This window comes from Coregonus lavaretus, assembly GCF_964263955.1.
Source record: "Coregonus lavaretus genome assembly, chromosome: 18".
Classification (NCBI taxonomy): Eukaryota; Metazoa; Chordata; class Actinopteri; order Salmoniformes; family Salmonidae; genus Coregonus; species Coregonus lavaretus.
The window spans coordinates 49,612,020-49,636,156 of record NC_140005.1 but is presented as its reverse complement, the minus strand read 5'-3'; the positions used below and the strand labels follow the sequence as shown (position 1 = coordinate 49,636,156).

Here is a 24,137-nt window from a genome sequence, read left to right as displayed (position 1 = left end):
GTGGTTAGGGGCAACTTCTACCTCAAGCAGCAACAAATACCATTAAGTAGTACAAGTGTCAACTCATGACTGACCTGTTGCTGACTCTGCTCCAGAGCACCCTCTAGCTCCAGTTTGGCAGCAGTATTCTCCTTCAGGTGGATCTGGCGCAGATGCTCTATGGCTGTTGCATGGAGGTGGTTCAGCTCAGAGCGCAGGGAGGCTACAGGGGAGGAAGAGGAGGAAGGGTGGGGGAACATGAAAGTCCTGTGTGGCTCAATTGGTAGAGCATGGCATTGAAAATACCTATTTTATGGACGTAGGAAATATGGCTAAATTTCAACCGTACTTACATTCACTTATATCTATATATGTCAATGAAGAAAACATTATATCACATTCAAAATGTTTTTATTCCAATTAAAATAGTAAAATGTAGCTAACTGAAGATTGCAGTATGGAATATGTATTATTGCTCCCATCTGTCATATGCACTTATGTTAGCCTTTTCAAAAGCTTTAGAACTGGCAGCGATCAAGTTCAAAGTTTTCAGACGAACAGAAAAAATAAACAGAACACTTCGATTACAATAACATTCTCAGTAATGGTTACAGATACGCTTTTCTGGCTGAGACTGTGATATGTGGTTGTGTATCTAACTTGAATGCACCGACTAAGTCGCTACATTTTTATGGTTAGGAATAAGAGCATGGTTAGGGGCAACTTCAACCTCAAGCAGCAAAAACATATGTATTATTGGTCCCACAGTACAGTACAGTACAGTTTAGTTCAGTAGAGTAAAGTATAGTATTTAGTATTTTATTAGGATCTTCCTGGGGTCCAAACAGGAAACAACACATAAAATACATAATATACATAAATATACAGTACCAGTCAAAAGTTTGGACACACCTACTCATTCAAGGGTTTTTCTTTATTTTTTACTATTTTCTACATTGTAGAATAATAGTGAAGACATCAACACTATGAAATAACACATATGGAATCATGTAGTAACCAAAAAAGTGTTAAACAAATCAAAATATATTTTATATTTGAGATTCTTCAAATAGCCACCATTTGCCTTGATGCAACTTTGCACACTCTTGGCATTCTCTCAACCAGCTTCACCTGGAATGCTTTTCCAACAGTCTTGAAGGAGTTCCCACATATGCTGAGCACTTGTTGGCTGCTTTTTCTTCACTCTGCTATCTGACTCATCCCAAACAATCTCAATTGGGTTGAGGTCGGGGGATTGTGGAGGCCAGGTCATCTGATGCAGCACTCCATCACTCTCCTTCTTGGTAAAATAGCCTGGAGGTGTGTTGGGTCATTGTCCTGTTGAAAAAGAAATTATAGTCCCACTAAACCCAAACCAGATGGGATAGCATATCGCTGCAGAATGCTGTGGTAGCAAATGCTCATTAAGTGTGCCTTAAATTCTAAATAAATCACAGACAGTGTCCCCAGCAAAGCACCCCCACACCATAACACCTCCTCCTCCATGCTTTACGGTGGGAACTACACAAACGGAGATAATCCGTTCACCCACACTGCGTCTCATGAAGACACGGCGGTTGGAACCAAAAATCTCCAATTTGGACTGCAGACCAAACAACAAATTTCCACCGGCCTAATGTCCATTGCTCGTGTTTCTTGGCCCAAGCAGGTCTCTTCTTCTTAATGGTGTCCTTTAGTAGTAGTTTCTTTGCAGCAATTCGACCATGAAGGCCTGATTCACACAGTCCCCTCTGAACAGTTGATGTTGAGATGTGTCTGTGACTTGAACTCTGTGAAGCATTTATTTGGGCTGCAATTTCTGAGCCTGGTAACTCTAATGAACTTATCCTCTGCAGCATAGGTAACTCTGGGTCTTCCATTCCTGTGGTTGTCCTCATGAGTGCCAGTTTCCTCATAGCGGTTGATGGTTTTTGCAACTACACTTTCAAAGTTCTTGAAATGTTCTGTATTGACTGACCTTCATGTCTTAAAGTAATGATGGACTGTCATTTTTCTTTGCTTATTTGAGCTGTTCTTGCCATAATATGGACTTGGTCTTTTACAAAATAGGGATAACTTCTGTATACCACCCCTACCTTGTCACAACACAACTGATTGGCTCAAACGCATTAAGAAGGAAAGAAATTCCACAAATTAACATTTAAGAAGGCACACCTGTTAATTAAAATGCACTCCAGGTGACTACCTCATGAAGCTGGTTGAGAGAATGACAAGAGTGTGCAAAGCTGTCATCAAGGCAAAGGGTGGCTATTTGAAGAATCTGTTTAACACTTTTTTGGTTACTACATGATTCCATACGTGTTATTTCATAGTTTTGATGTCTTCACTATTATTCTACAATGTAAAAAATAGTAAAAATAAAGAAAAACCCTTGAATGAGTAGGTGTGTCCAAACTTTTGACTGGTAGTGTACATACATAGCACTACATTTACATTACAATTTTGCCATTCAGCAGATGCACCCATCCAGAGCGACCCACAGCTAGAGCATTTATCTTAAGATAGCCAGGTGAGACAACCACATATCACTGTTGTATCCCAAACCATGTATCACATACATAATACAATAAATAATACAATACAAAATACAATACAAAATGCATAAAAATGTCTGTGTCTCTTCACAGTGCCTGTCGTGCCATAAGGTGTTCTTTTATCTGTTTTGTTAATTTGGTTTCATTGCTAGCTTGAGCTCTATTTAATACTGTGTGTTTCCCAACCTCTGTTCTGGACCTGAGGACTGTGAAGACACCTCTGATCGCATGTCTTGTGTGATACCGATGAGTGTCCAGCCTGTGTGCCAACTGCTTGAACAGACAGTTTGGTACCTTCAAGACCTCGCACAAAGACCAATATTGATGCAGTCAATCTCTCCTCAACTTTGAGCCAGGAGAGATTGACATGCATGTTATTAACATTTGCCCTCCGTGTACATCTAAGTGAAATATGTGCTGCTCTGTTTTGGACCAAATGCAATTAGCCTATGTCCTTATTTGCCGCACCTGACCACACAACTGGACAGTAGTCCAGGTGCGACAAAACTACGGCCTGTAGGACATTTCTGGTTGACTGTGATATCAAGAAAGCAGAGCAACGTCTTATCATGGACAGACCTCTTCCCATTTTAGTAACCATTGAGTCTATATATTTTGACCATGATAGCTTACTATCTAGGGTGACACCCATCAGTTAAGTCTCTTCAACTTGCTCAATAACCACATTATTCAATAATAGATCCAGATGAGCTCAGTGAGTGATTTGTCCCAAAAATGATGCTTTTAGTTTTTTTAAAATATATTTAGCACCAGCCTATTGCTTGTTACCCATTTTAAAACGGACTGGAGCTATATGTTAAGAGTGTCAGTTATTTATTTTACTATTGCAGCCGACGTGTATAATGTTTATTCAAGGTCAGTGGAAGGTCATTGGTAAACACAGAAAACAACAATGGTCCAAGCTGGCTGCCCTGCGGTACACCACACTCAAACAAATTTGCATTAGAGAGGCTTCCATTAAAGAAAACCCTCTGTGTTCTATTGGATAGGTAACTGTCCATCCATGATAAGGCAAAGGATGTTAATCCATAACACTTAAGTTTTTTCTGCAATATGTTATGATCAAAGATATCAAAGGCTGCACTGAAGTCTAACAAAACAGCTCCCACAATCTTCTTATTATCAATTTATTCAGCCAATCATCAGTCATTTATGTCAGTGCCGAGCATGTTGAGTGCCCTTCCCTATAAGCATGCTGTAAGTCTGTTGTTAATTTGTTTTCTGTAAAATAACATTGTATTTGGTCGAGCATGATTTTTTCCAAAAGTTTGCTAAGCAATGGAAACAGTCTGAATGGTCTGCTGTTTGAACCATTAAAGGGTGCTTTGCTATTTTTGGGCAGCAGGATGACCTTTGCCTCCCTCCAGGCCTGTGGGCACACTCCGTCTTCTAGGTTTAGATTGAAGATGTGGCAAATAGATGTCGTAATGTATTCCACTACCAACCTCAGTAATTTACCATCAGGTTGCAATACTTTTTTCACCTCTTCCACACTAACTTTGCGGAATTCAAAGCTACAGTGTATGTTATTATTTGGTCCTTTATGCATGAATATGAAGGCTCAGCATTCGTTTTTTTGCATGAAATACCTAAGTTTGCCAATCTTGTAAAAAAATAAGTAATTAAAGTGGTTTTGAATATTGAATCAACCATCAGCCTCAATGAAGGATGGAGATGAGTTAGCTTTTCTGCCTAGAATTGTATTTAAATTACTCCAGAGCATTTTACAATCATTCTTTGTATCATTTATCTTTGTTCCATAGTACAGTTTCTTCTTCTTTCTGTATAAGCACATTGTGACATCTGCTGATGTAAAAAGAGCTTAATAAATACATTTGATTGATTGGTTTAGTTTAGTTACGTGATTTCTCAATTTACTGTATGTTTGCCAATCTGCTGTGAGCCAGACTTATTTGCCATTCCCGTAGCCTCATCCCTCTCAGCCATACAGTTTTTAATTCATCATCTGTCTATAGGGATTTGGCAGTTTTAACAGTCAATTTCTTTATGGGCGCATGCCTGTCAGTAACTAGAAGAAGCAATTTAATAAATGCTTCAAGTGCAGCGACAGGATGTTCCTCATTACACACAACAAACCTACAACTATTTTTCACATCTTCAACATACAGTGAGGGTAAAAAGTATTTAATCCCCTGCTGATTTTGTATGTTTGCCCACTGACAAAGACATGATCAGTCTATACTTTTAATGGTAGGTTTATTTGAACAGTGAGAGACAGAATAAATTAAAAAAAATCCAGAAAAACGCATGTCAAAAATGTTATGAATTGATTTGCATTTTAATGAGGGAAATAAGTATTTGACCCCTCTGCAAAACATGACTTAGTACTTGGTGGCAAAACCCTTGTTGGCAATCACAGAGGTCAGACGTTTCTTGTAGTTGGCCACCAGGTTTGCACACATCTCAGGAGGGATTTTGTTTCACTCCTCTTTGCAGAGCTTCTCCAAGTCATTAAGGTTTCGAGGCTGACGTTTGGCAACTCGAATCTTCAGCTCCCTCCACAGATGTTCTATGGGATTAAGGTCTGGAGACTGGCTAGGCCACTCCAGGACCTTAATGTGCTTCTTCTTGAGCCACTCCTTTGTTGCCTTGGCTGTGTGTTTTGGGTCATTGCCATGCTGGAATACCCATCCACGACCCATTTTCAATGCCCTGGCTGAGGGAAGGAGGTTCTCACCCAAGATTTGACGGTACATAGCCCCGTCCATCATCCCTTTGATGCGGTGAAGTTGTCCTGTCCCCTTAGCAGAAAAACACCCCCAAAGCATAATGTTTCCACCTCCATGTTTGACGGTGGGGATGGTGTTCTTGGGGTCATAGGCAGCATTCCTCCTCCTACAAACACGGCGAGTTGAGTTGATGCCAAAGAGCTCGATTTTGGTCTCATCTGCCCACAACACTTTCACCCAGTTCTCTTCTGAATCATTCAGATGTTCATTGGCAAGCTTCAGATGGCCCTGTATATGTGCTTTCTTGAGCAGGGACCTTGCGGGCGCTGCAGGATTTCAGTCCTTCACAGCGTAGTGTGTTACCAATTGTTTTCTTGGTGACTATGGTCCCAGCTGCCTTGAGATCATTGACAAGATCCTCCCGTGTAGTTCTGGGCTGATTCCTTACCGTTCTCATGGTCATTGCAACTCCACGAGGTGAGATGTTGCATGGAGCCCCAGGTCGAGGGAGATTTATAGTTATTTTGTGTTTCTTCTATTTGCGAATAATCGCACCAACTGTTGTCACCTTCTCACCAAGCTGCTTGGCGATGGTCTTGTAGCCCATTCCAGCCTTGTGTAGGTCTACAATCTTGTCCCTGACATCCTTGGAGAGCTCTTTGGTGTTGGCCTTGGTGGAGAGTTTGAAATCTGATTGATTGATTGCTTCTGTGGGCAGGTGTCTTTTATACAGGTAACAAGCTGATATTAGGAGCACTCCCTTTAAGAGTGTGCTCCTAATCTCAGCTTGTTACCTGTATAAAAGACACCTGGGAGCCAGAAATCATTCTGATTGAAAGGGGGTCAAATACATATTTCCCTCATTGAAATGCAAATCAATTTATAATATTTCTGACGTGTTTTTCTGGATTTTTTTGTTGTTATTCTGTCTCTCACTTTTCAAATAAACCTACCATTAAAATTATAGACTGATCATTTCTTTGTCAGTGGGCAAACGTACAAAATCAGCAGGGGATCAAATACTTTTTTACCTCACTGTAGGAATCATTGCAAAACCTCTCGTATGATCGCTTATACACCATTTTAGGACCAGTCTTTGGAACTTTGATTTTCCTGGATATGGCTATTATATGTGACTCGTTTCAGGAAACTAGGCGTATGTTGCGGGTCACTACTTCACAGGAGAGCCATTTGAACGTAAACTTGTTTTGGCAGAAATGCCTTCTGGAACATTTGAACATTCATGTGCCTTAATAACAAACTTGTATGCCATCTGTAAATACGAATAAAATTGTTAAATTACGAGCCTTGTTGGTAAAGCCACAGAAAAAAATAAAATAATAATAATAATAATAATATGCCATTTAGCAGACGCTTTTATCCAAAGCGACTTACAGTCATGCGTGCATATATTTTTTATGTATGGGTGGTCCCGGGGATCGAACCCACTACCTTAGCGTTACAAGCGCCGTGCTCTACCAGCTGAGCTACAGAGGACCTTCCCACTAGCCATGATTGGCTGAGATAATGAGTGGGCTGGACATGCCCAGAGAGGAGTTCGGATTGGTCTACAGTATGTGTAGGGAATCCTGTCTAATGCGTTTTTTAAACAAATGTATCATGTAGTGGAGCTGCATAAGTGTTGCTCTCCTCTTTATGGAAGATCAAGTTTTAAAATCAGTGGAATTAGAGTATGATAGCTAAAGAGTCTCCGGATTACATCTTCAAACTAAGGGCAACCATGGCATCCATGACAGGGAGACGCGTCCATCATGCATGATGTATACGGGTAAGATAGTCTAGCTAGCTACATTTTCAGATATTACATGTTTCTAATTTTGACAGAAAGTGGTTTCATTTCAAGTTAAAGTGCACTGTTAGCTAGCTAGCTAATGTTAGCTGGCTGGCTCGCTAGTTAACGTTACGTTTATGATCTTATTATTCGTATCTCACAGCCATTTGCTTGGCTAGTTATAGCCTAATGTTAGCTAGCTAACATTGAACCTGGTTGGTTAGCTACAGTGGGGGAAAAAAGTATTTAGTCAGCCATCAATTGTGCAAGTTCTCCCACTTAAAAAGATGAGAGAGGCCTGTAATTTTCATCATAGGTACATGTCAACTATGACAGACAAAATGAGAAAAAAAATTCCAGAAAATCACATTGTATGATTTTTTATGAATTTATTTGCAAATTATGGTGGAAAATAAGTATTTGGTCAAAAACCAAAGTTTCTCAATACTTTGTTATATACCCCTTGTTGGCAATGACACAGGTCAAACGTTTTCTGTAAGTCTTCACAAGGTTTTCACACACTGTTGCTGGTATTTTGGCCCATTCCTCCATGCAGATCTCCTCTAGAGCAGTGATGTTTTGGGGCTGTCGCTGGGCAACACAGACTTTCAACTCCCTCCAAAGATTTTCTATGGGGTTGAGATCTGGAGACTGGCTAGGCCACTCCAGGACCTTGAAATGCTTCTTACGAAGCCACTCCTTCGTTGCCCGGGAGGTGTGTTTGGGATCATTGTCATGCTAAAAGACCCAGCCACGTTTCATCTTCAATGCCCTTGCTGATGGAAGGAGGTTTTCACTCAAAATCTCACGATACATGGCCCCATTCATTCTTTCCTTTACACGGATCAGTCGTCCTGGTCCCTTTGCAGAAAAACAGCCCCAAAGCATGAAGTTTCCACCCCCATGCTTCACAGTAGGTATGGTGTTCTTTGGATGCAACTCAGCATTCTTTGTCCTCCAAACACGATGAGTTGAGTTTTTACCAAAAAGTTATATTTTGGTTTCATCTGACCATATGACATTCTCCCAATCCTCTTCTGGATCATCCAAATGCACTCTAGCAAACTTCAGACGGGCCTGGACATGTACTGGCTTAAGCAGGGGGACACGTCTGGCAATGCAGGATTTGAGTCCCTGGCGGAGTAGTGTGTTACTGATGGTAGGCTTTGTTACTTTGGTCCCAGCTCTCTGCAGGTCATTCACTAGGTCCCCCCGTGTGGTTCTGGGATTTTTGCTCACCGTTCTTGTGATCATTTTGACCCCACGGGGTGAGATCTTGCGTGGAGCCCCAGATCGAGGGAGATTATCAGTGGTCTTGTATGTCTTCCATTTCCTAATAATTGCTCCCACAGTTGATTTCTTCAAACCAAGCTGCTTACCTATTGCAGATTCAGTCTTCCCAGCCTGGTGCAGGTCTACAATTTTGTTTCTGGTGTCCTTTGACAGCTCTTTGGTCTTGACCATAGTGGAGTTTGGAGTGTGACTGTTTGAGGTTGTGGACAGGTGTCTTTTATACTGATAACAAGTTCAAACAGGTGCCATTAATACAGGTAACGAGTGGAGGACAGAGGAGCCTCTTAAAGAAGAAGTTACAGGTCTGTGAGAGCCAGAAGTCTTGCTTGTTGTAGGTGACCAAATACTTATTTTCCACCATAATTTGCAAATAAATTCATTAAAAATCCTACAATGTGATTTTCTGGACTTTTTTTCTTCTCAATTTGACTGTCATAGTTGATGTGTACCTATGATGAAAATGACAGGCCTCTCTCATCTTTTTAAGTGGGAGAACTTGCACAATTGGTGGCTGACTAAATACTTTTTTTCCCCACTGTACCTGCAGATTCATGCAGGGTAGTAACATCATGAGTTGGGATTATGGTTCATTGTTTACCTAGCTAGCTAGTTACATGTCTTAACAAAAGACTCCACTATGCAAGTAACCAGTTGCAGTCACCAACGCTCTGGATAACATCAAAACAGCTTAACGTTCGTAAATTCAGTCTGAGTATGCCAGAGCACAGTATAACTGAAGAATTTACGAACGCACAACACCCGTTGAATATGGCCGGTGTCAGTAAACGTCGGCAAAAAAACTTAATTAAATTGTTGCCAGTAGCACAGTTACAGTCACCAATGCTCTGGATAACATTAAAACAGCCAGTGGGGTGTTCTCTCATTTAATGAGAGAACACCCCACTGACCATTTTACTCACCCTAGCAGAGCTGGTTAGGCTGTTTTCATGTTATCCTGAGGTAAAGACGTGTTTAATACAAGTGGATGATTTAGTTCCTGTTCTGTTTGTAAATACCCTGGTAGGTTGACTGATAACCTGAACCAGGTTGCAGGTACTGGTTACAGTTAGAGGCTTTTTCTTGAGTGGTCAGCTTGATGAAAACCAGTCAATATTTAGGTCACCCAGAAAATATACATCTCTGTTGATATCACATACATTATCAAGCATTTCACACATATTCTCCAGATACTGACTGTTAGCACTTGGTGGTCTATAGCAACTTCCCACAAGAATAGGCTTTAGGTGAGGCAGGTGAACCTGTAGCCAAATTACTTCAACAGCATTTGACATGAGATCCTAAGCTTTACAGGATTATGATTCTGAATATAACACCAATACCTCCTCCATTGGCATTCCTGTCACTTCTGTAGATGTTATAACCATTTTTGCTACCACTGGACATGGCGAGAGAGGAGTTCGGATTGGTCTGCCATATAGCATGCTTCTGTTTATTTGAGCTGGTCAGTATGTGTAGGTAATCCTGTTGTCACACCCTGATCTGTTTCACCTGTCCTGTGCTTGTCTCCACCCCCCACCAGTTGTCTCCCATTTGTCCCCATTATCTCCTGTGTATTTATGCCTGTGTTTTCTGTTTGTCTGTTGCCAGTTCATCTTGTCCCTTCAAGGCCTACCAGCATGTTCCCGTGTTTCCTGTGCGCTAGTTTTTGCTTTTCCCAGTCTTCCCAGTTCTGACCTTTCTGCCTGTCCTGATCCTGCCTGCCGTCCTGTACCTGCCTGACTCTGATTTGGATTACGACTCTTTGCCTGCCTGGACTTACCTTTTGCCTGCCCCTTGTACTATAATAAACTCTGAGACTCGTACTATCCGACTCCTGTGTCTGCATCTAGGTCTTAGCCTGAGCCGTAATACCTGTCTAACACTGCTTCTTTTTTTAAACAAATATATAGCTTAGTAGAACTGCATAAGTATTGCTCTCCACTTTCTGGAGGACCGAGTTTTCAAATCAGCGGAATTAGAGTATGATAGCTAAGGAGATGGAGAAAACATTTTCTACATCTTCAAACTAAGGGCAACCATGGCATCCGTGACAGGGAGAAGCTTCCAAACATGATGTATACGGGTAAGATAGTCTAGCTAGCTACATTTTCAGAGATTACACGATTCTAATTTTGACAGAAAGTCGTTTTCATTTCAAGTTAAAGTGTACTGTTAGCTAGCTAGCTAACGTTAGTTGGCTGACTCGCTAGCTAACGTTATGTGTATGATCTTATTATTTGTATCTCAGAGCCATTTGCTTTGCTAGTTATAGCCTAATGTTAGCTAGCTATCATTGAACCTTGTTGGTTAGCTACCTGCAGATTCATGCAGGGTAGTAACGTCATGAGTTGGGATTATGGTTCATTGTTTACCTAGCTAGCTAGCTACATGTCTTAACAAAAGACTCCACTATGCAAGTAACCAGTTGCAGTCACCAACGCGCTGGATAACATCAAAACAGCCTAACCAGCTCTGCTAGGGCAAGTAAAATGGTCAGTGAGCGGTTCTCTCATTTGTGTCAGGAAGTAGCTAGCAAGCTAGTCAACATTAGCCAGTTAGCTTGGGTGCTTGACTGCTGTTGTTAGGACAGAACGCTCGGATCAACCCTTAAAGAGATGGGTGTGGCTAAAGCTTAAGAGGGTGTGAACGATGCTGAATGGGTGTAGACAAAGAAGGGCTCTCCGGTAGGTACCAAAACATTCAAAGGCCATTTTCTCAAAAGTGAGGTTTCAAGTTGATCAACTTTCAAAGCAGAAATACTTTCCCATTGTTCCTCAAATGCAGTGTATGCTATACCATTTTGTAGCTCTGCTTTTATCCAATGTAAAAAACACAATTTCAAATTTTGCATAGAAGTAGCTTATTTGATAAAAATGCGCACTCTCTCTTTAACCAGTAATGACATCATTCATGAGCGTGATGGGGGCGGCCAATCAGAGCCGTATTCACACGTGAGAGGCTAGTTAAAACTTGTGAAAGAAAGTTATGTTTATTTCGATGGGCAAGGGAGAAATAACTTATAGTATTGGTCACCATCTAGATTTGGTCACCATCTCCAATTTGTTCCATCCCACTTGACTTTATTTCGAGTAGGATAGCAGCCTACAAGAGAAAAAACATGTAATATTGGTAGTAACCATTTAGATGGCACCGTGATACAGTCTACACTGCTCAAGTAGCTAGACAGTGTAGCCAATATCAGGCCAAACTGTTACACATTTATAACTAGGTATCGCTCACTCGACATACATTATCGCTTTGAATATTATGCCTTGGTTCATTAAAAAGAGCTTTGGAGTGTGTGTTTGTGTGTGTGTTCTTTCAAAAGGTGGCTTTTGTGATAGAATAGTCCAGTGTGGTGGCTTAGGGTTTTCTAGCGGTTTAAGCTGTTGCCTCCGGATCACATATACCACTGCAGCATGGGTTCTACCTCTACCTCTATCCTATCCAATAAACAAAAAATATGTGAAGAGTGAAAAGAAAATAGTCCAGTGTGTGAGACTCTTACCCAGCATGGCCTTGCCTTCGTCCTCCAATTCAAAGCGCAACGTCTGCAGCTCCTGTTCTGACTGCTGTCTGAGGATGTCCAGTGTGCGTCTGTGGGCATCCTTCAGCGCCAGCACCTCCTCCCTCTGCTCCTGCTTCAAACGCTCCTCCAAAGCCTAGACCACCCCCCCACAAACACACACACACACAGAGATTGTGTTTAATCATTCAACAAATCATTGTACAAATGGTAGCAACATACAGTACATTACCTAAAATTACAGTACCAGTCAAAAGTTTAGACACACCTAGGGTTTTTCTTTATTTTTACATTGTAGAAAAATTGTGAAGACATCAAAACCATGAAATAACACATGGAATCGTGCAGTAACCAAAAAAAGTGTTAAACAAATCAAAACATATTTTATATTTGAGATTCTTCAAAGTAGCCACCCTTTGCCTTGACAGTTTGCCAGATCGGCACACCCGTATAATAGGCACACATACACACTAGGGTTGGGTGATATTTGGGGAGACCTCTTCTATGATATGCTTCTCCAAATATTGCGATATCCGATATAATCCTTTTTGCGCCGTTAGTGTGGCTTGAATTCTAAATAAATCACTGACAGTGTTTATTTATTTATTTATTTCACCTTTATTTAACCAGGTAAGCCAGTTGAGAACAGGTTCTCATTTACAACTGCGACCTGGCCAAGATAAAGCATAGTAGTGCAATAAAACAACAACACAGAGTTACATATGGGGTAAAAAACATAAAGTCAGAAATACAACAGAAAATATATATACAGTGTGTGCAAATGTAGCAAGTTATGGAGGTAAGGCAATAAATAGGCTATAGTGCAGAATAATTACAATAGTATTAACACTGGAATGCTAGATGTGCAAGAGATTATGTGCAAATAGAGATACTGGGGTGCAAATGAGCAAAATAAATAACAATATAGGGATGAGGTAGTTGGGTGGGCTAATTTCAGATGGGCTGTGTACAGGTGCAGTGATCGGTAAGGTGCTCTGACAACTGATGCTTAAAGTTATTGAGGGAGATAAGAGTCTCCAGCTTCAGAGATTTTTGCAATTCGTTCCAGTCATTGGCAGCAGAGAACTGGAAGGAATGGCGGCCAAAGGAGGTGTTGGCTTTGGGAATGACCAGTGAGATATACCTGCTGGAGCACAGACTACGGGTGGGTGCTGCTATGGTGACCAATGAGCTAAGATAAGGCGGGGATTTGCCTAGCAGTGATTTATAGATGGCCTGGAGCCAGTGGGTTTGACGACGAACATGTAGTGAGGACCAGCCAACAAGAGCGTACAGGTCACAGTGGTGGGTAGTGTATGGGGCTTTGGAGACAAAACGGATGGCACTGTGATAGACTACATCCAATTTGCTGAGTAGAGTGTTGGAGGCTATTTTGTAAATGACATCGCCGAAGTCAAGGATCGGTAGGATAGTCAGTTTTACGAGGGCATGTTTGGCAGCATGAGTGAAGGAGGCTTTGTTGCGAAATAGGAAGCCGATTCTAGATTTAACTTTGGATTGGAGATTCTTTATGTGAGTCTGGAAGTTGAGTTTACAGTCTAACCAGACACCTAGGTATTTGTAGTTGTCCACATACTCTAGGTCAGACCCGTCGAGAGTGGTGATTCTAGTCGGGTGGGCGGGTGCCAGCAGCGTTCGATTGAAAAGCATGCATTTAGTTTTACTAGTGTTTAAGAGCAGTTGGAGGCTACTGAAGGATTGTTGTATGGCATTGAAGCTCGTTTGGAGGTTTGTTAACACAGTGCACCCCCACACCATCACACCTCCTCCTCCATGCTTCCCGGTGGGAACCACATGCAGAGATCACCCGTTCACCTACTCTGCGTCTCACAAAGAGATGGCGGTTGGAACCAATAATCTCAAATTTGGACTCATCAGACCAAAGGACAGATTTCCACCAGCCTAATGTCCATTGCTTGTGTTTCTTGACCCAAGCAAGTCTCTTCTTATTATTGGTATTCTTTAGTAGTGGTTTCTTTGCAGCAATTTCGAATATTAAGGCCTGATTCACGCAGTCTCCTCTGAACAGCTGATGTTGAACTCTGTGAAGCATTTATTTGGGCTGCAATTTCTGAGGCTGGTAACTCTAATGAACTTATCATCTGCAGCAGAGGTAACTCTGTGTCTTCCTCTCCTGTGGCGGTCCTCATGAGAGCCAGTTTCATCATAGCGCTTGGAGGTTTTTGTGACTGCACTTGAAGAAACGTTCAAAGTTATAGAAATGTTCCGGATTGACTGAACTTCATGTCTTAAAGTAATGATGGACTGTCCTTTCTCTTTGCTGATTTGAGCTGTTCTTGCCATAATATGGACTTCGTCTTCTACCAAATAGGGCTATCTTCTGTATACCACCCCTACCTTGTCACAACACAACTGATTGGCTCAAACGCATTAAGAAGGAAATAAATTATTCTAACTTTTAAGAAGGCACACCTGTTAATTGAAATGCTTTCCAGGTGACTACCTCATGAAACTGGTTGAGAGAATACCAAGAGTGTGCAAAGCTTTCATCAACGCAAAGGGTGGCTACTTTGAAGAATCTCAAATATAACATATATTTTGATATGTTTAACAGGTTTTGGGTTACTACATGTGTGTTATTTCATAGTTTTGATGTCTTCACTATTATACTATTAAAAAAAAAAAAAAAAAAAATTCTACAATGTAGAAAATAGTAAAAATAAAGAGTATGAGTAGGTGTGTCCAAACCTTTTACTGGTACTGTACTCTCTTTACAATTGCAACGAATTTGGCCTTCGGAAACAGGTGCTGGTAGATACAGTATACTGCACTGTATTCACAAATGAAATAGATTTAAATGTTAGGTAAGAGGCCAGTAGTGTTATTAAGGTCCCAATTCAATCGAAGTTAGTAACTGGGTTTCCGACAAAAACAATATCCTTACTGGGCAAAGATAGAGTATTATCTGAATGCTTATGCAGACTAACTTCCTTTTGTCTCCCACTACAGTATAAACACTGCTTTGATGCATACTTGAATTTCAATTACTATACCTGCAGCTCCATGATTTTTCTTTAGAGCCTGAAGTCTTTCTTGAAGAAGCCCACATTCATATAATGGGCAACAATTCAGCAGTGGTTTTAAATTGGGATTATTTGCAATTACATCAGCAGGTCTGGTAGCAGCAGCAGTGGACTCACTGCTCTGTGGTTTGGTGCCTGAGGTTTGAGGTCAGAGGACACATCCAGATGGTGACATGGACACAAGGGTGGGAATGGGAATGAATCCAACTGGACAGGGACTAATGGAGGGAGGCAGCGAGGAAGGGTGGTGAGAGGAAGAAAGGAAAGGGAGCAGGGGTAAGGATAAATTAGGTGAAGAGAGGGGCAGAAAAAGAGAGGGAGGAGCCAGCTGGAGGAAATGGAAAGGTGTAAGAAAGAGAAGAGATATACACTCAGTGGCCGGTTTATTAGGTACACCCATCTAGTACCGGGTCGAACCCCCTTTTGCCTCCAGAACTGAATTCTTCAGGGCTAGGATTCTACAAGGTGTAGCATTCAAACGATGCTCAAATGGTTTCAAGGGACATAACATTCCCCACACCATTATACCATCGCCACCAGCCTGTACCGTTGACACCAGGCAAGATGGAGCCATGGACTCATGCTGATTACGCTAAATGCTGACCCTTCCATCAGCATGACGCAACAGGAACTGGGATTTGTCAGACTAGGTGATGTTTTTCATGAATGGGGTGGTGTTCCTAATAAACTGGCCACTGAGTGTATATACTGTAGAGAGGCAGATAAAAAGGGAGGGGAGAGAGTGAGGGAGGGAGATAAAGAGGGAGAGTGAGACAGACAGTGACAATGACAGATGATTGACAGTAACATACTGTATCTCTCCCGTGTAGCTCAGTTGGTAGAGCATGGCGCTTGCAACGCCAGGGTTGTGGGTTTGATTCCCATGGGGGACCAGTACAACAACAACAACAACAACAAAAATAATGAAAATGTATGCACTCACTACTGTAAGTCGCTCTGGATAAGCATTTCTGCTAAATGACTAAAATGTAAAACATTTATATATCTGATGGGATATGGAGACACAGAGTAGTGAACTGGTAGGTGATGGTAAATAGTACATGCTGTCTTATATCACAAAAGCTATTGGCGAAACAATGGTGAATGAGTAAGGTGTATGGGGTATAAAGTATCTACAATGCCTTCAGAAAGTATTCACACCCCTTGACTAAAACATTTATTACAATTTAGATTTTTTGTCACTGGCCTACACACAATACCCAATAAGTGGAATAATGTTTTTAGAAATGTTTACCAATTAATTAAAAATTAAAATCTGAAATATCTTGAGTCAATAACTATTCAACCCATTTGTTATGGAAAGCCTATATAAGTTCAGGAGTAAAAATGCATGGAATAATAGTGTTTAACATGATTTTTGAATGACAACCTCATCTCTGTACCCCAAACATACAATTATCTGTAAGATTCCTCAGTCAAGCAGTGAAATTCAAACACAGATTCAACCACAAAGACCAGTGAGGTTTTCCAATGCATCGCAAAGAAGGGGGCCTATTGGTAGATGGGTAAAAAAAAAGCAGACATTGAATATCCCTTTGAGCATGGTGAAGTTATTAATTACACTTTGGATGGTGTATCAATACATCCAGTCACTACAGTTGCCGGAGAGGAAGGAAACCGATCTGGGATTTCACCATGAGACCAATGGTGACTTTAAAACAGTTACATAGTTTATTGTCTGTGATAGGAGAAAACTGAGGATGGATCAACAACATTGTAGTTAGTCCATAATACTAACCTAAATGACAGAGTGAAAAGAAGGAAGCCTGTACAGAACAAAAATATTCCAAAACATGCATCCTGTTTGCAATTAGGAACTAAAGTAAAACTGCAAAAAATGTGGCTAAGAAATTAACTTCATGTCCTGAATACAAAGTGTTATGTTTGGGACAAATCCAACACAACACATCACTGAGTACCACTCATCATATGTTCAAGCATGGTGGTGGCTGCATCATGTTATGGGTATGCTTGTCATCAGCAAGGACTAGGGAGTTGTTTTTAGGATAAAAAGAAACGGAACAGAGCAAAACACAGGCAAAATCATAGAGAAAAACCTGTCTCCGTCTGCTTTCCAACAGATACTGGGAGATAAATTCACCTTTCAGAAGGACAATAGCCTAAAACATAAGGCCAAATATACACTGGAGTTGCTTACCAAGATGACATTGATGTTCCTGAGTGGCCTATTTACAGTTTTGACTTTAAATCGGCTTGAAAATCTATGGCAAGACTTGAAAATGGCAATCAACAACCAACTTGACAGAATAATTTTTAAAAGAATAATGTGCCAATATTGTACAATCCAGGTGTGCAAAGCTCTTAGAGACTTATCCAGAAAGACTCGCAGCTGTAATCACTGCCAACGTTGATTCTAACATGTCTTGACTCAGGGATATGAATACTTATGTAAATGAGATATTTCTGTATTTCATTTTCTATAAATTAGCAAAATAAGATTTTTACACGGGGTATGGTTGAGATAAAATAAAATATTGAATCAATTTTGAAATCAGGCTGTAACACATCAAAATGTGGAATAAGTCAAGGGGTATGAATACTTTCTGATGGCACTGTACTATCTATACACTATATATGTGAGGTGTGTGTGTGTATTATTCCCTCACCCTGAGCTGGTGCTGGCGGGCGTCTTCCACTGTGCCCAGGGCGCAGCGTTGGGCCTCCTGCAGCCGGTGCTCCCTGCGCTGGTGCTCCAGCTGCAGCTCCTGGAGCTGCTGGCTAAGGTGCTCTCTCTCCTGGCTGAACTGGGCCTGCAGCTGCTGCAGCGCGCCCTGGGACTGGGAAAGCTGCAGCTCCAGACTCTGCTTCAGCAGCGAGATCTAGAGAGAGAGGGATGAGAGGGAGGGGTATGTTATATTGTGTGTCTCCCTAATGGCACGCTATTCCCTTTGCAGTGCACTACTTTTTGCACTACTATGGGCCCTGGTCAAAGGTAGTTCACTACAGTGGGGAGAACAAGAATTTGATACACTGCCGATTTTGCAGGTTTTCCTACTTACAAAGCATGTAGAGGTCTGTCATTTTTATCATAGGTACACTTCAACTGTGAGAGACGGAATCTAAAACTAAAATTCAGAAAATCACATTGTATGACTTTTAAGTAATTAATTTGCATTTTATTGCATGACATAAGTATTTGATCACCTACCAACCAGTAAGAATTCCGGCTCTCACAGACCTGTTAGTATTTCTTTAAGAAGCCCTCCTGTTCTCCACCATTACCTGTATTAACTGCACCTGTTTGAACTCGTTACCTGTATAAAAGACACCTGTTCACACACTCAATCAAACAGACTCCAACCTCTCCACAATGGCCAAGACCAGAGAGCTGTGTAACGACATTAGGGATAAAATTGTAGACCTGCACAAGGCTGGGATGGGCTACAGGACAATAGGCAAGCAGCTTAGTGAGAAGGCAACAACTGTTGGCGCAATTATTAGAAAATGGAAGAAGTTCAAGATGACGGTCAATCACCCTCGGTCTGGGGCTCCATGCAAGATCTCACGTCGTGGGGCATCAAATGATCATGAGGAAGGTGAGGGATCAGCCCAGAACTACACGGCAGGACCTGGTCAATGACCTGAAGAGAGCTGGGACCACAGTCTCAAACAAAAGCATTAGTAACACACTACGCCGTCATGGATTAAAATCCTGCAGCGCACGCAAGGTCCCCCTGCTCAAGCCAGCGCATGTCCAGGCCCGTCTGAAGTTTGCCAATGACCATCTGGATGATCCAGAGGAGGAATGGGAGAAGGTCATGTGGTCTGATGAGACAAAAATATAGCTTTTTGGTCTAAACTCCACTCGCCGTATTTGGAGGAAGATGAAGGATGAGTACAACCCCAAGAACACCATCCCAACCGTGAAGCATGGAGGTGGAAACATCATTCTTTGGGGATGCTTTTCTGCAAAGGGGACAGGACGACTGCACTGTATTGAGGGGAGGATGGATAGGGCCATGTATCGCGAGATCTTGGCCAACAACCTCCTTCCCTCAGTAAGAGCATTGAAGATGGGTCGTGGCTGGGTCTTCCAGCATGACAACGACCCGAAACACACAGCCAGGGCAACTAAGGAGTGGCTCCGTAAGAAGCATCTCAACGTCCTGGAGTGGCCTAGCCAATCTCCAAACCTGAACCCAATAGAAAATCTTTGGAGGGAGCTGAAAGTCCGTATTGCCCAGCGACAACCCCAAAACCTGAAGGATCTGGAGAATGTCTGTATGGAGGAGTGGGCCAAAATCCCTGCTGCAGTGTGTGCAAACCTGGTCAACACCTACAGGAAACGTATGATCTCTGTAATTGCAAACAAAGGTTTCTGTACCAAATATTAAGTTCTGCTTTTCTGATGTCTCAAATACTTATGTCATGCAATAAAATGCAAATGAATTACTTAAAAAATCATACAATATGATTTTCTGGATTTTTGTTTTAGATTCCGTCTCTCACAGTTGAAGTGTACCTATGATAAGAATTACAGACCTCTACATGCTTTGTAAGTAGGAAAACCTGCAAAATCGGCAGTATATCAAATACTTGTTCTCCCCACTGTATATAGGGAATAGGGTGCCATTTGGGACACACCCATGATCAATGTGCACTTTGTCTTAATTTTTCAACCTGCAGTGTAATAATAATAAAATAAAATAAATAACAATAATAATAATAAAAATAATTATATTTGTATAGTGCTTTTCATTACAAAGTCATCTTAAAGATCTACCTAGGACGGGAATAATATATATATACAGTGTGGAAAAAAAGTATTTAGTCAGCCACCAATTGTGCAAGTTCTCCCACTTAAAAAGATGAGAGAGGCCTGTAATTTTCATCATAGGTACACGTCAACTATGACAGACAAAATGAGAAAAAATAATCCAGAAAATCACACTGTAGGATTTTTTATGAATTTATTAGCAAATTATGGTGGAAAATAAGTATTTGGTCAATAACAAAAGTAACTCAATACTTTGTTATATACCCTTTGTTTGCAATGACACAGGTCAAACGTTTTCTGTAAGTCTTCACATGGTTTTCACACACTATTTTGGTTTCATCTGACCATATGACATTCTCCCAATCATCTTCTGGATCATCCAAATGCACTCTAGCAAACTTCAGACGGGCCTGGACATGTACTGGCTTAAGCAGGGGGACACGTCTGCCACTGCAGGATTTGAGTCCCTGGCGGCGTAGTGTGTTACTGATGGTAGGCTTTGTTACTTTGGTCCCAGCTCTCTGCAGGTCATTCACTAGGTCCCCCCGCGTGGTTCTGGGATTTTTGCTCACCGTTCTTGTGATCATTTTGACCCCACGGGGTGAGATCTTGCGTGGAGCCCCAGATCGAGGGAGATTATCAGTCTTGTATGTCTTCCATTTCCTAATAATTGCTCCCACAGTTGATTTCTTCAAACCAAGCTGCTTACCTATTGCAGATTCAGTCTTCCCAGCCTGATGCAGGTCTACAATTTTGTTTCTGGTGTCCTTTGACAGCTCTTTGGTCTTGGCCATAGTGGAGTTTGGAGTGTGACTGTTTGAGGTTGTGGACAGGTGTCTTTTATACTGATACCAAGTTCAAACAGGTGCCATTAATACAGTTAACGAGTGGAGGACAGAGGAGCCTCTTAAAGAAGAAGTTACAGGTCTGTGAGAGCCAGAAATCTTGCTTGTTTGTAGGCGACCAAATACTTATTTTCCACCATAATATATATACACACACTGCTCAAAAAAATTAAGGGAACACTTAAACAACACAATGCAACTCCAAGTCAATCACACTTCTGTGAAATCAAACTGTCCACTTAGGAAGCAACACTGATTGACAATAAATTTCACATGCTGTTGTGCAAATGGAATAGACAACAGGTGGAAATTATAGGCAATTAGCAAGACACCCCCAATAAAGGACTGGTTTTGCAGCTGTTGACCACAGACCACTTCTCAGTTCCTATGCTTCCTGGCTGATGTTTTGGTCACTTTTGAATGCTGGCGGTGCTTTCACTCTAGTGGTAGCATGAGACGGAGTCTACAACCCACACAAGTGGCTCAGGTAGTGCAGCTCATCCAGGATGGCACATCAATGCGAGCTGTGGCAAGAAGGTTTGCTGTGTCTGTCAGCGTAGTTCCAGAGCATGGAGGCGCTACCAGGAGACAGGCCAGTACATCAGGAGACGTGGAGGAGGCCGTAGGAGGGCAACAACCCAGCAGCAGGACTGCTACCTCCGCCTTTGTGCAAGGAGGAGCAGGAGGAGCACTGCCAGAGCCCTGCAAAATGACCTCCAGCAGGCCACAAATGTGCATGTGTCTGCTCAAACGGTCTGAAACAGACTCCATGAGGGTGGAATGAGGGCCTGACGTCCACAGGTGGGGGTTGTGTTTACAGCCCAACACCGTGCAGGACGTTTGGCATTTGCCAGAGAACAAAAAGATTGGCAAATTCGCCACTGGCTCCCTGTGCTCTTCACAGATGAAAGCAGGTTCACACTGAGCATGTGACAGACGTGACAGAGTCTGGAGACGCCGTGGAGAACGCTCTGCTACCTGCAACATCCTCCAGCATGACCGGTTTGGCGAAGGGTCAGTCATGGTGAGCCCTCCATGTGCTCGCCAGAGGTAGCCTGACTGCCATTAGGTACCGAGATGAGATCCTCAGAACCCTTGTGAGACCATATGCTGGTGCGGTTGGCCCTGGGTTCCTCCTAATGCAAGACAATGCTAGACCTCATGTGGCTGGAGTGTGTCAGCAGTTCCTGCAAGAGGAAGGCATTGATGCTATGGACCGCCCGTTCCCCAGACCTGAATCCAATTGAGCACATCTGGGACATCATGTCTCGCTCCATCCACCAACGCCACGTTGCACCACAGACTGTCCAGGAGTTGGCGGATGCTTTAGTCCAGGTCTGGGAGGAGATCCCTCAGGAGACCATCCGCCACCTCATCAGGAGCATGCCCAGGCATTGTAGGGAGGTCATACAGGCACGTGGAGGCCACACACACTACTGAGCCTCATTTTGACTTGTTTTAAGGACATTACATCAAAGTTGGATCAGCCTGTAGTGTGGTTTTCCACTTTAATTTTGAGGGTGACTCCAAATCCAGACCTCCATGGGTTGATAAATTTGATTTCCATTGATAGTTCTTGTGTGATTTTGTTGTCAGCACATTCAACTATGTAAAGAAAAAAGTATTTAATAAGATTATTTCATTCATTCAGATCTAGGATGTGTTATTTTAGTGTTCCCTGTATTTTTTTGAGCACTATATATATATATATATATATATATATATATATATATATATATATATATATATATATATATATACATACATACATACATACATACATACATACATACATACATACATACATACATACACACATTCGTGGTCAAAAGTTTTGAGAATGGCACAAATACTAATTTTCACAAAGTGTGCTGCCTCAGTTTTGATGATGGCAATTTGCATATACTCCAGAATGTCATGAAGAGTGATCAGAGGAATTGCAAAGTCCCTCCTTGCCATGAAAATGAACTTAATCCTAAAAAAAACATTTCCACTGCATTTCTGCCCTGCCACAATGGGACCAGCTGCCATAATGTCAGCGATTCTCTCGTTAACACAGGTGAGAGTGTTGACGAGGACAAGGCTGGATATCACTCTGTCATGCTGATTGAGTTAGAATAACAGACTGGAAGCTTTAAAAGGAGGGTTGTGCTTGAAATCATTGTTCTTCCTCTGTTAACCATGGTTACCTGCAAGGAAACACGTGCTGTCATCATTGCTTTGCACACAAAGGGCTTCACAGGCAAGGATATTGCTGCTAGTAAGATTGCACCTAAATCAACCATTTATCGGATCATCAAGAACTTCAAGAAGAGAGGTTCAATTGTTGTGAAGAAGGCATCAGGGCGCCCAAGTAAGTCCAGCAAGCGCCAGGACCGTCTCCTAAAGTTGATTCAGCTGCAGGATGGGGGCACCACCAGTGCAGAGCTTTCTCAGGAATGGCAGCAGGCAGGTGTGAGTGCATCTGCACGCACAGTGAGGCGAAGACTTTTGGAGGATGGCCTGGTGTCAAGAAGGGCAGCAAAGAAGCCACTTCTCTCCAGGAAAAACATCTGGGACAGACTGATATTCTGCAGAAGGTACAGGGATTGGACTGCTGAGGACTGGGGTAAAGTCATTTTCTCTGATGAATCCCCTTTCCGATTGTTTGGGGCATCCGGAAAACACCTTGTCCGGAGAAGACAAGGTGAGCGCTACCATCAGTCCTGTGTCATGCCAACAGTAAAGCATCCTGAGACCATTCATGTGTGGGGTTGCTTCTCAGCCAAGGGCGTGGGCTCACTCACAATTTTGCCTAAGAACACAGCCATGAATAAAGAATGGTACCAACACATCCTCCGAGAGCAACTTCTCCCAACCAAGAACAGTTTGGTGACGACCAATGCCTTTTCCAGCATGTTGGAGCACCTTGCCATAAGGCAAAAGTGATAACTAAGTGGCTCGGGGAACAAACATCAACATTTTGGGTCCATTGCCAGGAAACTCCCCAGACCTTAATCCCATTGAGAACTTTTGGTCGATCCTAAAGAGGCGGGTGGACAAACAAAAAAAAACAAATTTTGACAAACTCCAAGCATCGATTATTCAAGAATGGGCTGCCATCAGTCAGGATGTGGCCCAGAAGTTAATTGACAGCATGCCAGGGCGGATTGCAGAGGTCTTGAAAAAGAAGGGTCAACACTGCAAATATTGACTCTTTGCATAAACTTAATGTAATTGTCAATAAAAGCCTTTGACACTTATGGAATCCTTGCAATTATACTTCAGTATACCATAGTAACATCTGACAACAATTTATCATAACACTGAAGCAGCGAACTTTGTGAAGACCAATACTTGTGTCATTCTCAAAACTTTTGACCACGACTTGCGAAAGTATTCACCCCCCTTGGCATTTTTCCTATTTTATTGCCTTACAACCTAGAGGGGGGGGGGGGGGGGGGTGGTTGTATCATTTGATTTACACAACATGCCTACCACTTTGAAGATGCAAGAAATAAGACTAAAAATAAAATAAAAAAACTTGAGTGTGCATAACTATTCACCCAACCCACCCCCAGCCACCTTTTGCTGCAAGTCTCTTGGGGTATGTCTCTATAAGCTTGGCACATC

The 24,137-nt window shown here is 42.0% G+C and overlaps 1 protein-coding gene across 1 annotated transcript in view; it reads right to left on the bottom strand.

Annotated features, from left to right (window-relative positions):
- fam184aa (family with sequence similarity 184 member Aa) overlaps positions 1-24,137 on the bottom strand; it is a 113,942-nt gene that overhangs the window by 37,833 nt on the left and 51,972 nt on the right. The window contains exons 10-12 of the mRNA XM_084182127.1: positions 17,570-17,782; positions 11,839-11,992; positions 75-202 (exon numbers count right to left, since the gene is read on the bottom strand). Of these exons, the coding sequence (XP_084038253.1) occupies positions 75-202; positions 11,839-11,992; positions 17,570-17,782 (495 nt within the window). The remainder of the gene's footprint in view (positions 1-74; positions 203-11,838; positions 11,993-17,569; positions 17,783-24,137) is intronic.